Below are 15,761 nucleotides of genomic sequence, written 5' to 3' on the forward strand. Positions count from 1 at the left end.
ATGGTGTTGATATCCGCTGTCCTTCAAAGCCAAGGTGCTTAGCTGTAGGACCAAGAATCTGTTGTTTGTTTTGTTTTGTTTTTCTGAGATGGAGTCTCAGTCTGTGGCCCAGGCTGGAGTGCAGTGGTGCAATCTCAGCTCACTGCAACCTCTGCCTCCCAGGTTCAAGCGATTCTCCTGCCTCAGCCTCCCGAGTAGCTGGGATTACAGGCATCCGCCAGCACACCAAGCAGATTTTTGTATTTTTAGTAGAGGCAGAGTTTCACCATGCTGGCCAGGCTGATCTCTTAACTCCTGACCTCAAGCGATCCTCCCACCTTGGCCTCCCAAAGTGCTGGAATTACAGGCGTGAGCCACCATGCCTGTGCCCAGCCAAGAATCTGTTTTTTACATAAATCTAGAGGTAGGTATATATCAGTTTGTTTGAAGAACAGGAGAGTTTCTAATCAATTTTAGCTTTGTCCTTGTCTCTTTACTGAAGAATATAATTTGATTTAACATGACTTAAATAGATATCAATATTATAAAAATGTTTGCATTTGGTTATGGCTGTGAAATTATGTTTAAATGGCTCTACACTGCTGCTATTTTCTGCCTTGCAATATGCAAAGAGAGTTTTCCCATTCCAGTATTTTTATATCGGCATTTCAAATACTCTAAATCAATAGTTAACCCCATCATGCCAAAAGATCCTTTTTAATAACAAGTATTTTGTATTGCTTCCTTATCTTGAAATAAAATTCCTAGATAATATGAATTACCTATGCTAGTCATTTCAAAAAATCCATAAATATCCTAATGCAAAGAAGAAAAAATGAAAATATTTATGATAAAGATACAGATTTCATTATGGATTCGTAAATGCAGGGGCAGAACTAGCTTAGGGGAAATAATAAAGTCGTCAGAGGCTTGGGCTTATCAGTGTAAATGAGCCAGAAATGGAGACTCACATAGGTTTGTGTCTTGGTAAATAACATGGACCTATTTCTTTGATAATGTAGGGTTTTTGCTTCAGGAGTTGGAAGGGTGTTCAGACAGGGTCTCTGTATGTTCCCCAGTCTGGTCTTGAACTCCCAGGCTCAAGCAATTCTCATACCTTGGTCTCCTGAATAGCTAGGACTAGATAACGTACTTTTGGCGGGGAGTTGGGAAGGTTTTGTTTTTTTTGAGACAAGGTCTTGTTCTGTCCCCCAGGCTGGAGTGCAGTGGCGCGGTCAGGGCTCACTGCAGCCTCAAACTCCTGGACTCAAGTGATGCTCCTGCCTTAGCCTCGCAAGTAGCTGGGACTACAAGCGCATCACCATGCCTGGCTTTTTTTTTTTTTCTGGAGACAATGTCTCACTCTGTCGCCAGGCTGGAGTACAATGGCGTGATCTCGGCTCACTGCAACATCTGTCTCCTGGGCTCAAACGATTCTCCTGCCTCAGCCTCCCGTACCTGGGACTACAGGCGCCCACCACCATGCCTGGCTAATTTTTTTTTTTTTTTTTTTTTTTTTTGAGACAGAGTCTCGAGCTGTTGCCCAGGCTGGAGTGCAGTGGCCAGATCTCAGCTCACTGCAAGCTCCGCCTCCCAGGTTTATGCCATTCTCCCGCCTCAGCCTCCCGAGTAGCTGGGACTACAGACGCCCGCCACCTCGCCCGGCTAGTTTTTTGTATTTTTTTGTAGAGACGGGGTGTCACCGTGTTAGCCAGGATGGTCTCGATCTCCTGACCTCGTAGTCCGCCCATCTCAGCCTCCCAAAGTGGTGGGATTACAGGCTTGAGCCACCGCGCCTGGCTAATTTTTGTATTTTTAATAGAGACGGGGTTTCACAATGTTGGCCAGGATGGCCTTGATCTCTTGACCTCGTGATCTGCCCGCCTCGGCCTCCCAAAGTGCTGGGATTACAGGCATGAGCCACCACGCCTGGCCGACTGGCTGATTTTTTTTTAATTAATTTTTTTTTTACAGACAGAGTTTATCTATGTTGCCCAGGCTGGATAGTGTGTGTGTGTGTGTGTGTGTGTGTGTGTGTGTGTGTGTGTGTGTAAGTAAATAATCCTGAGAAAACAAAGTACCATTGTCCCTCAGTATACACAGGAGTCTAGTTTTACTCTTGGAGTAGTCAACAGAGGTTAAAACCACGCACAAATATTGTAGGGTTGTGTAGAAAGCTGTTAAATTCTAGGGTTTTAATCAGGTTCCCCATCCACACAGATGTCTCATAGAGCACACAGAAGCCAGGCAGGAGGAGAAGCAATCCTTGGTTGTGTCGGTGACTGTTGCATGCATTGCAGACAGTGCAGCACCCCTGGTCCCTGCTAGCCGCAGAGGTAGCAATCATTGCGATGACAAAGAAAGTACTCCCACCAATTTTCAAAATATCCCCATTCAGTATCACTACTCCGAATGATCTGCTCTTCCTTCGGTTAACACATAACTAACGAGACAATTCTGCATCATATCTTTTCACTGGACTTGAAACTCAGGAGAGATGCCAGAGCTGACTCTGCAGCCTACAGAGTTGAGCTCCTCGCCTCTGGGGCACCCGAGGCCCCGGGCCCTCCTGCCTGTGGAGCAACGCTAACCCCGTCACTGCACCCACATTCTGCCACAAGGATCTCTGCCCTCAGGGCTGTTCCCTGATGTTCTGTGCACCCAGGAAACTCACCAGTTGGGGCCTGGAGTACATTGTATATGTGGAGTCTGTATTAGAACTGTAGAAATAACTGCCTTTGGGCACACACTTGACATGATAATACTGTCACGTTAGGAGTGTTTATTTGTATTTGGTGCTTTAAAAAGCACCAAATGGGCCAGGTGCTCACGCCTGTAATCCTAGCTCTTTGGCAGGCCAAGGCAGGTGGATCACCTGAGGTCAAGAGTTTGAAACCAGCCTGGCCAACAGGGCAAAACCCCATCTCTACTGAAAATCCAAAAATTTAGCTGGGCATCGTGGCGGTCATCTGTAGTCCCCGCTACTCAGGAGGCTGGTGCAAGAGAATCACTTGAACCCAGGAGGTGGATGTTACAGTATGGTAGAGGTTGCACCACTGCACTCTAGCCTAGGTGACAGCGAGACTCCATCTCAAAAATAAAATAAAATAAAAATAAAAATCACCAAATGCTCTCATGTCCCTTTGCATATTATGAGGTCATTTCTATGCATCGTCATCTTTTGCTTTGCAGCTCATCGAGGTACTGTCCAGAGCCCTCTCACACTTAGCCTGCCTCTTCGGTTCTGTTCTGTTTTGATTATTATCAGCTGAGTCATTTGAATAATCATGAAGTTACTCTTACTGTGCTGCCTGAGCACATACTGGATTTAATGCCGGGTCTTCCGTATGCCCCGTCATTCCAGGCCGAGGCTGAGCTGCAGGAGCGCTACTTTGAGCCACTGGTGAAAAAAGAACAAATGGAAGAAAAGATGAGAAACATCAGAGAAGTGAAATGCCGTGTCGTGACATGCAAGACGGTGGGTGAAGGCGGGGGCTACAGCAACCCATGGGCCCTGTGTGGTGCTTTTGTGACTCAGCAGCACATGGAGAACCTGTGGGATCTGGGGCCCTATCTCGTGATGTGTCAGTTAATTAGGCTGGAAAGCAAAGGGCGCAGGTGGCCCAGGACCGGGCTTCCTGCCTGACCTGGCTGCTGTGCTCTGCAAAGGGGATTCTTCTCTCATTTGACCAGAGCCCCCATCTCTTTCCCTGGACCACTGGGTCCACGTGGCTCTGGCTGCTCTTTCTCAGGTTCTGGCATATTCCTCGCTCAGCATTCTCAGGCCTTGGGACCATGGTTGAACCCCTTGGCCTCTCATGTTATGATCCACCACTGCTTTCCTACTCCTGGCTGAACCTGCTCTGTTGAGTCTCAAGCCAGAGTGTGGATTATATCATCATCAGTGTTTGCAGAATTTTTATCATAAATCTCTTAGAAAATTCTAAGTCCTCTATTCCTCAACATTGATTAAAAATGGGAAGAAAGGGTTAGGTGCGATGGCTCACGCCTGGAATCGCAGCACTTTGGGAGGCCAAGGCAGGAGGATCACTTGAGGCCAGGAGTTTGAGACCAACCTGGGCAACATTGTGAGACCCCATCTCAACAAAAAATAAAAAATTAGCCAGGTGTGGTGGTGCACACCTGTGGCTCCAGCTATTTGGGAGGCTAAGGCAGGAAGATCACTTGAGCCTAGGAATCCAAAGCTGCAGTGAGCTGTGATCACACCACTGCACCCTAGCCTGGGCAACAGAGCGAGATCCTATCTCAAAAAGAAAAAAGAGAAGAAAGAAGAAAGCTCTTGGTGAACACTGTTCCTTCCATTACCATTTGTTCCCGCGATCCCTTCGTGGCACATCGGCCTACTTAATAAACCTGGAGAAGATGTGGGAGGGGCGTAGCTTACCAAGTGCACTTTTCTCTGTCTTACTCTTTTTAACAGTTTAGCTTTCCTGTGTATTTGAGGGTCAGCTCCGAATCAGCTACCACCGAAAGGAGGACTTCCTTGAGAAAGTTTCTATCTTGGAGCATAAGTAAAGATGATTCTTTGAAACATAGTTTTGAGAAGACAGGAAACACACACCCACCATTGCATTTCACCTCAGATGGCAGCTCTTACTCGGACGCAGCGGTGGACCCGCAGCGGAGCTGGTGGGTTGTCTCCCGTTGCCGCCGTAACAGATGATCACAGATGAGGTGGCCTAACACAATGCACATTTTTTTGTTATTTTATTATTTATTTATTTATTTTGAGACAGTCTTACTCTGTCACCCAGCTTGCAGTGCAGTGGCACAATCTCGGCTCACTGCAACCTCTGCCTCTCGTTCAAGCGATTCTCGTGTCTCAGCCTTCCGAGTTGCTGGGATTACGGGCACACACCACACTGCCCGGCTAATTTTTGTATTTTTAGTAGTCCACCGTGTTGGACAGGCTGGTCTGGAACTCCTGACCTCAGATGATCTGCCTGCCTCGGCCTCCCAAAGTGCTGGGATTACAAGCATGAGCCACCGTGCCCGGCCTCACAGTGCACATTTATTATCTCTTGTGTGGGTCAGAAGTCTGTGGGTCTTGCTGGTCTAAAATCAGGGTGTAGCCAGGGCCGGGTTTCCTGCAGACGGGGCTGCCGTAAGGGAGAATCATCTTGCCCAGCTTCTGAGTCGCTGCATCCTTGCCTGTCCTCACTTCCTCAACGCAGCCAGCGTCTGTGGATTGAGCTCTCACATTCCAGCCCTGAGCACCTCTTCCACGTTTAAGGGTCCTTGTAATTCCATTGGGCCCACCCAGATCATCCAGGACAATCTCCCTATCCATTAGTAACCTGAATTTCACCTGCAGCCTTGATTTCCCCTTGACCCTGGACCAGCACACACTCGCAGTTTTGGGGAGTAGGCTGTGCATATCTTTAGGGGGCCATTGTCATGCCAGCCTTGGGCTCACCACTCTGCTCTGCACTTTCTGAGCTTGCCCAAGTCTCGAGTTATTGATCAAACTCAGTGTAATTCCCAGAAGTTACATCACTCTCTCCCGCACATGTTTTGCTGCTCACCCACCATTTCTCATTCTCTTCGGTCCTTCTGAGGATCGAAATTAAAAGGGGATTCCTTAATCTCTCTGTCTTGGCTTTGCTGTTAATGAAATAGGGGGTAAGAATAAGCCTGTATCCTTTCTATAGATCATAGAAGAAAATGGAAGAGCTGCTGATTCGTCTTTCTAAATAGATCCCAAGCCTCTGCATCCTATATAAGCAAAGGGCCATAATGACTCTAGCACAGACTGACGGAAGCTATTTAGGGGTTTACAGTACTTTTCCTCTCCTGCCCTTGCTATTGTCATCATGGAACATGTTACACAATACCAGAAAGTTATTGTGTACTTTGTGCCTGACCAGAAATTGGGCCAAACATGAGAAACAGTGGTATCAGTGTGACGGAGTCAGGTAATCACACGGGTCCCTGTAGCAAGAGGCGAAGGTGGCCCAGACCCCTAGCAAGGGCCCAGGTGGTGATGACAGACCAGATGGTCATGGAGCAGATTGCCCTGACTACAGCTGAGCATTTGTCCTCAAAAGCTCTTCACCGGCGGTGTGGGTTTTTTGTTGCTCTGTGCAGTGCGCCTACACCCACTTCAAGCTGCTGGAGACCTGCGTCAGTGAGCAGCACGAATACCACTGGCATGACGGCGTGAAGAGGTTTTTCAAGTGTCCCTGTGGAAACAGAAGCATCTCCTTGGACAGACTCCCAAACAAGCACTGCAGGTATGAGAATCACCTGGAGCTCTTTGTCCCACGTGGGGATTTTCATCTCTTTTTCCAGAGTCTGTGATTCTGTTCCCTTGGAACATTGGATAATCATTCCATGCCTTCCTATAGCTCCAGGCTACCCTTGGGACTCAAGTTGTTAACTGAAATCCCTGGAAGGAAGGGACCCTGCCCTTTTACTGCTGTCCCCAGCACCTAATGTAGTGCCTGGCCCATAGGGGGTCCTCAGAAGTGTTTGTTGAATAAATAAGTAAAGAATCATAGGGTGGGGTGGTGAACATGTGTGTGTTTGTTGGGGGCTAGGATGCATATAACATTTTTTTCCTCTCTCCAAAGAGTTATTTGATCATTTTATATGTCTTTAGCTTGTGAGGGCTGCTGTTCTTCAGTATCCAAGGGGCATTGGTCCCAGGACAGCACTCTCCCCGCAGGATACCAAAATCTGTGGATGCTCAAGTCTCTGATATAAAATAGTGTCATATGTGCATATAATGTGCACATATCCTTCCATATACTTTAAATCATCTCTAGATTACTTATAATACCTAATACAGCCAGGTGCGGTGGCTCACGCCTTTAATCCCAGCACTTTGGGAGGTTGAGGTGGGCAGCTCACGAGGTCAGGAGATCGAGACTATCCTGGCTAACATGGTGAAACCCCATCTCTACTAAAAATACAAAAAAAAATTAGCCAGGCCTGGTGGCGGGCACCTGTAGTCGCAGCTACTCCGGAGGCTGAGGCAAGAGAATGGCATGAACCCGGGGGGCAGAGCCTGCAGTGAGCACAGATCCCTCCACTGCACTCCAGCCTGAGCAATAGAGTGAGACTCTGTTTCAAAAAAAAAAAAAAAATTACCTAATACAATGTAAATGCTGCAAATAGTTGTTATATTGTTTTTTTATTTTATTATTTTTTATTGTGCTTCATATATATGTATATTTGTTTTGTTTTTTAATTTGCATAAATATAAGGGGCACAGGTGCAATTTTGTTACCTGGATAGTTTGTGTAGTGGTAAAGTCGGGGCTTTTAGTGTAGCCATCACCTGAAATAATGTACATTGTACCCGTTAGGTAATTTCTCCTCCCTCACCCCCTCCCACCCTTCAGTGTCTATTATTCCACCTTCTGTGTCTTTGCATACACATTAGCTCCCATTTGTAAGTGGGTACATGCAGTATTTGACTTTCTGTTTCTGAGTTTTTTCACTTAGGATAATGTTGCCATTATCCTAAGTGAAAAATGTTGCCAACATGCTCCAGCATCCGTGTTGCTGTAAAAAACATGACTTCATTCTTTGTTATGGCTGAGCAGTATTCCATGGTGTATATGTACCACATTTTCTTTATCCAGTCATCTCTTGATGGGCATTTCGGTTGATTCCATGTCTTTGCTATTGTGACTAGTGCTGCGATAAACATACGTGAGCAGAAATCAGTATACCTATTTCTTTTTCTTTGGTTAGATACCCAGTAGTGGGATTGCTGGATTGAATGGTAGTCTTATTTTTAGTTCTTTGAGGAATCTTCATATGTTTTCTGGATGAGGTTGTGCTCATTTGCATTCCCACCAGTGTGAGCGCTCCCTTTTCACCACATCCATGCCAGCATTTGGTTATTTTTTGCCTTTTTAATAATAGCCATTCTGACTGGTGTAAGATGGTATCTCTGAGGATGAGTGTTTTTCCGAATACTTTTGACCCACAGATGCGGTGGTTGAACCCACAGGTGTGGAGGACTGACTGTGTGTGTTGTAAGGGTCTTTTGTTTCTCTTTTTACTTTTTGGGACAACGTCAGATACGGAGGCAGAGCTGCCATGTTTAACAGTCAAGGGACATCATTCGCGTAGAATATGACGGTGGCACCTCCGGAGCTGGGTTAAGGAACCCTCCCTGGTGCAGCACGCCGCCGTCGCGGGTCCATCCAGTGCCCTTCCCGGCTCATTCATGTTCTCTTCTTACCCCTTCTCCCTCCATCCTATCCCTTCACACCATCCTCAGCCATTCTCAGATGGTTGCTGTGATCCTCTTGTTAGTTTTCTTGTGAATGTGTACTGCTTGCTATGCAGCCATGTTTATTTCGCATACGTGGTACAGAGTTATGTGTCTCATTTGATTTCGTTTCTCACTCGGCTCTATGTTTGTAGGATGCGTCTGTGTTCATCGCATCTGCTGTTCCTAACTCATGACCGTGCCCATGGCAACACCCCTCACATTTCACCCGCGGGCACCCTATGCCCTCCCCACACGTGTCCCCTGGCCTCAGCACCTCAGTGCTTTCACCTCAGTGAGTTCTTATTCCTGTCAAGAGCTCTCACTGGGATAGTATCACTGCCTTTTTGTGTGCTTGCTTATTTTCATTTGTTGTTTACTTCCTGGAGTTCATACTTCACTCTCACTTCAGGTTCTCCCGGGTTGATCCAGGGATCCTAGGGAGGGAGACAGGAACCTGGGCCAGTTCATCACTTTACCAGGAGGTGGCTTGCCAATTTTTCACAATCTAGATTATAATTTTTTAAGTAGTTATTTATATATTGATACTTGACTTCTTTCGAAAATAGATGACTAAAAATGTCATTATAGTAAGAGCTTACGGAAAACGTTAGAAAAATCAAAAAAATTCTGTTCATTAAGTACAGGGCACAAATGGAAGGGCACGATGCCTTTCAGCCTCCAGATGGCACTGTGATTGTAAGAACCACGCTTTTTCTGGACTTTTTGTCAGTTGCTTTTTTTTTTTTTTTTTTAATTTTTTTCTTCTTTTTTTGAGACAGGGTCTCACTCTGTCATGCGGGCTGGAGTGCAGTGCCATAATCATAGCCCATTGCAGGCTTGAACTCATGGGCTCAAGCGATCCTCCTGCTTCTGCCTCCTGAGTAGCTGGGACTACAGGTGTGCACCACCACACCTAGCTAATTTTTTTAATTTACTTTTTTTTGTAGAGACAGTGTCTCACTCTGTTGTCCAGGCTGGTTTCAAACTCCTGGGCTCTGGTGGGCTCAGCTGCCCAAAGTGCTAGGATTACAGGCGTGAGCCACCATGCTTGGCTAGTTCTTGATCTAGAACAGAAGTCAGCACACATTGCCTATAAAATGTCAGTGGTGAACATATTAGGCTTTGTGGGCCACACAGCTCTGCTGGTGCAGCCTGAAAGCATCCATAGATAATACACAGGCAACTGGGCACGGCTGTGTTCAAATAAAACTTTATTTATAAAAACTAGCGATGTGCTGGATTGGGGTTGTAGTTTGCTGACTCCTGACTAGAATAGTGATTTTTTTTTTTTTCCTCACAATTTTATCATTGATCTACTGATAGGCTACCAGAGTTCTCTCCATTGATACTGAACCAGTCTCTGGAGGTGGAAGGTGATGGTTGGGAGGCTGTAAGGGCTATGGCCACTGGCATGCCACCTTTCAGGGCAGGAATTGTGATATGGTTTGGTTGTGTCCCCACCCCAAATCTCATCTTGAATTGTAGCTCCCATAATTCCCACAAGGTGTGAGAGGGACTCAGTGGGAGGTAATTGAATCATGAGGCAGGTCTTTCCTGGGCTGTTCTCATGATAACAAATAAGTCTCATAAGATATGATGGTTTTATAAAGGAGAGTTCCCCTGCACACGCTGTCTTGCCTGCTGCCATGTAAGACATGCCTTTGCTCTTCCTTCATCTTCCACCATGATTGTGAGGCCTCCCCAGCCACGTGGAACTGAGTCCATTAAACTTCTTTTCTTTATAAATTGCCCAGTCTTGGGTATGTCTTTATTAGCAGCATGAGAACAGACTGATACGAGTAGACTCTAAGCTAGGTAAGGGGAAGGGAAGACAGGCAGAGCATCCCCACCCCACCCCAACCCTCTAAAATCCAAGGGAGCTGGCAGACATACTTCCTTGGCTTTATTATATGTCTTCTCTCTTTCCCTCTCTTTTCCCCAGAGTAAACTTCGTAGGAAATAAGTTTTCACCATAGTGTTCACATCCCTTCTCAGGGTGGAAGTCACCCACCATGTTAAAAACAAGAGCAAGAAGGGCTGGACTTGGTGGCTCATGCCTGTAATCCCAGCACTTAGGGAGGCTGAGGCAGATGGAACACTTGAGCCCAGGAGTTCAAGACCAGCCGCAACATAGTGAGACTGTCCATCTCTACAGAAATTTAAAAATTAGCTGGGCATGATGGTGCGTACCTTTGGTCCCAGCTACTCAATAGGCTGAGGCAGGAGGATCACTTGATCCCTGAAGATCAAGGCTGCTGCAGTGTGCTGTGATCGTACTACTGCACTCCAGCCTGGGCCACAGAGTGAACCCTGTCTCTAAAAAAAATAAAAACAAAACAACAGTCCCTGGGCCCTTTGAATAAAAAGAAAGTAAAGAGGCTGGGCACAGTGACTCACGTCTGTAAACCCAGCACTTTGGGAGGCTGAGACAGGCAGATCACTTGTGCCCAGGAGTTTGAGGCCAGCATGGGCAACGTGGCAAAACCCCATCTCCAAAAAAAGACAAAAAAAGAAAGTGAGTAAAGGCTTTTGGGTTATAAAGAGAAAGGGAGAAGGATGATCCAGACTAGAAAGAAGACTTTTCCTTTCTTAGCTCAACCTTTCTGCTTCAAAAAAAGAGGAGGAAGGGGCCGAACACAGATTATCCTGCACCAGAGGGCCAGCTCCATAAATCTGAGTCTCATCCCAACCACCACCGGTTGTAAAAATCAAGGGTGCGTTCATTACCTGCAGCGCATGGATCCCTGTGGTACCATCATTTGAAACTCCATCTCTGAAGGCTCTAGCTTTGTAAGGACCTACAGACCACTTCCCAAGTCATTGCAAGTTTAGTTTTAGTCACATTTGAGCATAACCTCAGATTTGGCATACAATACAGATGTCACCTCGAACAGCTTCTCCTTGAATGGGGAGCCCCTCCCCAGGTGCAGTGAGCATCGTCGTCTTTACATGTGTGAGCCTACACCACCCTGCTGAGTCAATCCATCTTGTCTGTTTCAGTAACTGTGGCCTCTACAAATGGGAACGGGACGGAATGCTAAAGGTATGCCATTTGCCTACTAATTTTTGACTCCTTTTAGTGACCCATGCTAATAATGTTGAACCATCTCCTGTTAAAATATTTTCATTTTTCTAGGAAAAGACTGGTCCAAAGATAGGAGGAGAAACTCTGTTACCAAGAGGAGAAGAACATGCCAAATTTCTGAATAGCCTTAAATAACCCAAACTTGAGACATTTTCCCACAGCCTTCCTGGCCTCCTGTGGCTCTGGAAAGCAAAGGATTGGCTCTGTATCGTCCATTGGTTCCTGATTGACGCCGTCAAAAACAAATGCTTGTTAAGCCCGTAAGCTTTGCCTACTTACTTTCTGCCATTGTGTTGGTGTGACACCACGTTTAACGTTGACATTTAAGTGGAAAACCAAGATATCATTGTCTTTTCTAAGCTCAGTGTGGATGATTGCATTACTTCATGCCCCAAAACTGGAAGGTGAACAGAGAGCTATGTTTTGTATCTTTTGATTATAGAGTGTTCACTTCTTTGTCTTAATAAAATTCTAGTGTTTATATGAACACCCAGAGGCAAAATAATTAATTTAGCTTCACTCTCACTCCAGGTAACTCTCACTCTGGGCTTCAGTTTTCTCATCTGTAAAATCAGGAAGATTGGACTAAGTGGTCCTGAAATGTATTTTTTAGCACTGGATTTCTACAAATAATAAAACTTTTCCCCATCTAGATAATTATGATCACTGCCTTTAATATAGTCTTGATGTACAGATATTAAAAGCCAGATTTCTTCATTCCATTCTGTTATCTCTGTTTTACTCCTTGAAATTGATCAAGTCACTGAACCACTTTGCATTTCAATTTATAGACAGAGAGAGAAAGAAGGCTCTCTGCTCTTGCATTATTGTGGAGCCCTGTGATAGCAATATGTAAAATCTCATTTTATTTTTTTAAATTTTTTTATTTAAGACAGGGTCTCGCTCTGTCACCCAGGCTGGAGTGCAGTAGTGCGATCACGGCTCACTGCAGCCTCGGCTTCCCTGGGCTCAAGTGATCCTCCCACCTGAGTCTCCCAAATAGCTAGGACTACAGGCGTGCGTGACGAAGCCCAGCTAATTTTTGTATTTTTTGTAGAGATGGAGTTTTGCCATGTTGCTCAGGCTGGTCTCAAACTCCTGAGCACTAGCAATCCGCCTACCTCTGTTTCAAAAAAAAAAAAGAATGAAAGGTCAAACCTTATGCATATTACCACAGCAAAGGTTTCATTCAGGAGATTCTTCGGTCTGGGCAACCTGTTTTTCCAAATATCATTTGACCTAAGTGAACGTTGATACCAGCTAGAGATTGGGTAAATTGGTTGAATTATTTTATTGAAGCTTGAGTTCTAGCTAAAAGTAATTTAGGTTTCCCCTAAGATGTTATTATGTTAGGTACATAATGCTTTTGGGAGGTTGTTGTGGGAGATGGTTGATTTAGGTTTTCAAAAGCCAGAAATAAAATTTACATGCCTTAGATTTCATAAAACTTTGCTCTAATTGGGTGGAAGGTGCTGTATCTAACTCGTATTCCTCCTAAGGGTATGTCCTAATAACTGTTCTTTTAGGAGTATACTTCTGCTTTATAGAAGGTTGCTTTTCTTTTTAATTTTTTCTAACAAAGAAAAGAATAAAGTATTTATTAATAAGAACCAGAAAGCACTTGAAACTGATGTTTTTAATGACTCATTTAGGGTAGATTTATTTATCTCGTTAACTTAAAACAGCTGTGTGTATGAAATAGGTCACAACTGCACAGAACTTGAACACCAGGTTGGTGTCTGAGCAATCCCGTTCTTATGGGAAAAACTATGGTCTTGCTTGAACAGAGGGTATCACTGCAGTCAGTATTCACTTGTATATTGTTTTATAAGTTGTATAATGTGCTTGTAAAGGCTGAGGGTGAGCGGTATCTGGATGCCTTTTTACAATTTGATTTTAACTTTTAAAATAAATTTAAAACATAATTGTCACTTCTTAGTTTCGCTCAGTCTTGGGGGACTTTGCTTTGAGGTACTCTGTGCATGTGCTTTCTTAACATATTCGGGGATGAGAAGCAGTTGGTAGGATAGAGTAGGGAAACTTGTTATTTTATTTTACTTATTTTTTTGAGACAGAGTCTTACTCTATCACCCAGGCTGGAGTGCAGTGGCGCAATCTTGGCTCACTGCAACCTCCACCTCGTGGGCTCAAGCAATCCTCCCACTTCAGCCTCCCAAGTAGATGGAACCACAGGCGTGCACCACCATGCCTGGCTAATTTTTTTTTTTTTTTTTTTTTTTTTTTTTTTTTTGAGATGGAGTTTTGCTCTTTTTGCCTGAGCTGGAGTGCAATGGTGCAATCTTGGCTCACCGCAGCCTCCGCCTCCACCTCCCGGGTTCAAGCAATTCTCGTGCCTCAGCCTCCCTAGTAGCTGGGATTACAGGCATGCGCCACCACCCCAGCTAATTTTGTATTTTTAATAGAGACGGGGTTTCTCCACGTTGGTCAGGCTGGTCTTGAACTCCTGACCACAGTGATCCGCCCGCCTCAGTCTCTGAAAGTGCTGGGATTACAGGTATGAGCCACTGCGCCTGACCAATTTTTGTATTTTTAATAGAGAAGGGTTTTCACCATGTTGCCCAGGCTGGTCTTAAACTCCTGGCCTCAAGTCATCCACCTGCCTCGGTCTCCCGAAGTGCTGGGATTATAGGCATGAGCCACTGTGCCCAGTCTAATCCTACCTTCCTTATCAACCTTTATGAAATGCTTTCATGCAAATCCTACATGTGTTTTATTTTTCTTAACCTGTCCTTGGTAACATAGGGATTAAATGTGTAATCACAAGCCACTGGAACAGGTAAGTACACAATGATCTGAACTGGCAAACAAAAAATAAATTTTCCCTTTCCAAACATCAAAAGGAAATCGGAAGTATTTTAGATACCAACCATCCTGAATAGCAAATGAGGAACTTCTGAATAATGGGTGTGGAATTTTCCCCAAAGGGAACTTCAACATTCAAAGCTTCAGGGGACTGGTGGGTAACAAAGTTGACAGGAAGAGATTGCATGGATTGAGTTTCTGTGTAAAAGCTGATGAAGACAGAAGTAAAGCTTGATGTTTGTAGCAGGTGAAATTATACCTAATGACATTTTAGAAAATCTGGAGCACAAATCTGTTTGCCTAAGTATATCTCTAGTAGCAACCCATTAGGTGTAAAAGAGATTTCTCTGATCCCATGGCTAGAGATCTGGAACTAACACAGCTCTCAAGAACGATGGGTGAAATCTGGCCGGGCGCGGTGGCTTATGCCTGTAATCCCAGCATTTTAGGAGGTCGAGGCAGGTGGATCACCTGAGGTCAGGAATTGGAGACCAGCCTGACCAATGTGGTGAAACCCCGTCTCTACTGAACATACAAAAATTAGCTGGGCATGGTGGTGCACACCTGTAAGTTGGTTAAGTGATTTGGAAATAAGATCTGAAACAGAATTGGAACCAAGTCTGTGGGAACGTTGCTTGACCAAGACTTCTATAGTGGGGTTTTGTTTTGTTTTGTTTTTGTTTTTTGTTTTTTGTTTTTTTCGGAGTCTTGCTGTGTTACCCAGGCTGGAGTGCAGTGGCACAATCTCGGTTCACTGCAACCTCTGCCTCCCAGGTTCAAGCAGTCCTCCTGCCTCATCCCCCCAGTAGCTGGGATTACAGACGTGTATAGTGGTATTTTTAAAATCGACTGTATCAAAGTATAAATTTCATACAGTAAAAGGCACATATCTTAGGCGTGCAGTTGGCTACATTTAGACAAATGTGTACATCTGCGTGGCCACACCACAAGATACAAGACATTGTCATCATTCCAAAAGGTCTCTGTCTCTTCCCAGCCCAAGCCCCAGCCAATCGCTCATCTATTTTCTATCACTATCATGTAGATTTGTCTTTCCTAGAGTTTCATATACACGGAGTCATACAGGACACACTTTGTCTTCTTTCACTGGGCATAGTATTTGCAATTCATGTTGCATGGATCCATGGTTTATTGTATTGTATGAATATGCCCCAGAATTTATTCACCTCTTAGTATTTGGGTTGGATTTCCAGTTTGGGGGTGTCCTGAATAAAGCTGCTATAAATATTCAGGTATAAGTCTTTCTGTCTATATGTTTTTGTTTCTCTTGGGTAAATATCTAGGAATGGAATTTCTAGGTTATGTGTTAAGTATATCTTAGCTTTGTAAGAAACTGCCAAACTATTTTCCAACACGGTTGTACCATTTTCCACACTAACTAGTAATATACGAGAGTTCCATTTACCTAACTTCCCCACCAATACCTTTTTCATTTTAGCCATTCTGATAGATGCTGGGTCTGTCCCACAGACCCTGGCTGAGCGACGGATGAAAGGAGTACTCAGACACAGGTACGCAGTGTAAAAGCAGCTAGGGGGCTGCCAGGCTCTGGGGGCCAAAGTGCAGCAGCGAGAAGCTGGAGCTGTTTGCTTTTATTCAGTGC

At 44.9% G+C, this 15,761-nt stretch overlaps 1 protein-coding gene across 2 annotated transcripts in view; it reads left to right on the plus strand.

The window, feature by feature from the left end:
• Positions 1-13,245, plus strand: part of MCM10 (minichromosome maintenance 10 replication initiation factor) — a 52,206-nt gene extending 38,961 nt beyond the window's left edge. For both annotated transcript variants that reach the window (XM_073018724.1, XM_008002286.3), the window contains exons 17-20: positions 3,344-3,457; positions 6,088-6,233; positions 11,230-11,272; positions 11,366-13,245. In XM_073018724.1, coding sequence (XP_072874825.1) covers positions 3,344-3,457; positions 6,088-6,233; positions 11,230-11,272; positions 11,366-11,449 — 387 coding nt within the window. In that variant the 3' untranslated portion in view covers positions 11,450-13,245. The remainder of the gene's footprint in view (positions 1-3,343; positions 3,458-6,087; positions 6,234-11,229; positions 11,273-11,365) is intronic.
• Positions 13,246-15,761: the final 2,516 nt, after the last annotated feature.

The sequence above is a fragment of the Chlorocebus sabaeus genome, chromosome 9 (genome assembly GCF_047675955.1).
Source record: "Chlorocebus sabaeus isolate Y175 chromosome 9, mChlSab1.0.hap1, whole genome shotgun sequence".
NCBI classification, from domain to species: domain Eukaryota; kingdom Metazoa; phylum Chordata; class Mammalia; order Primates; family Cercopithecidae; genus Chlorocebus; species Chlorocebus sabaeus.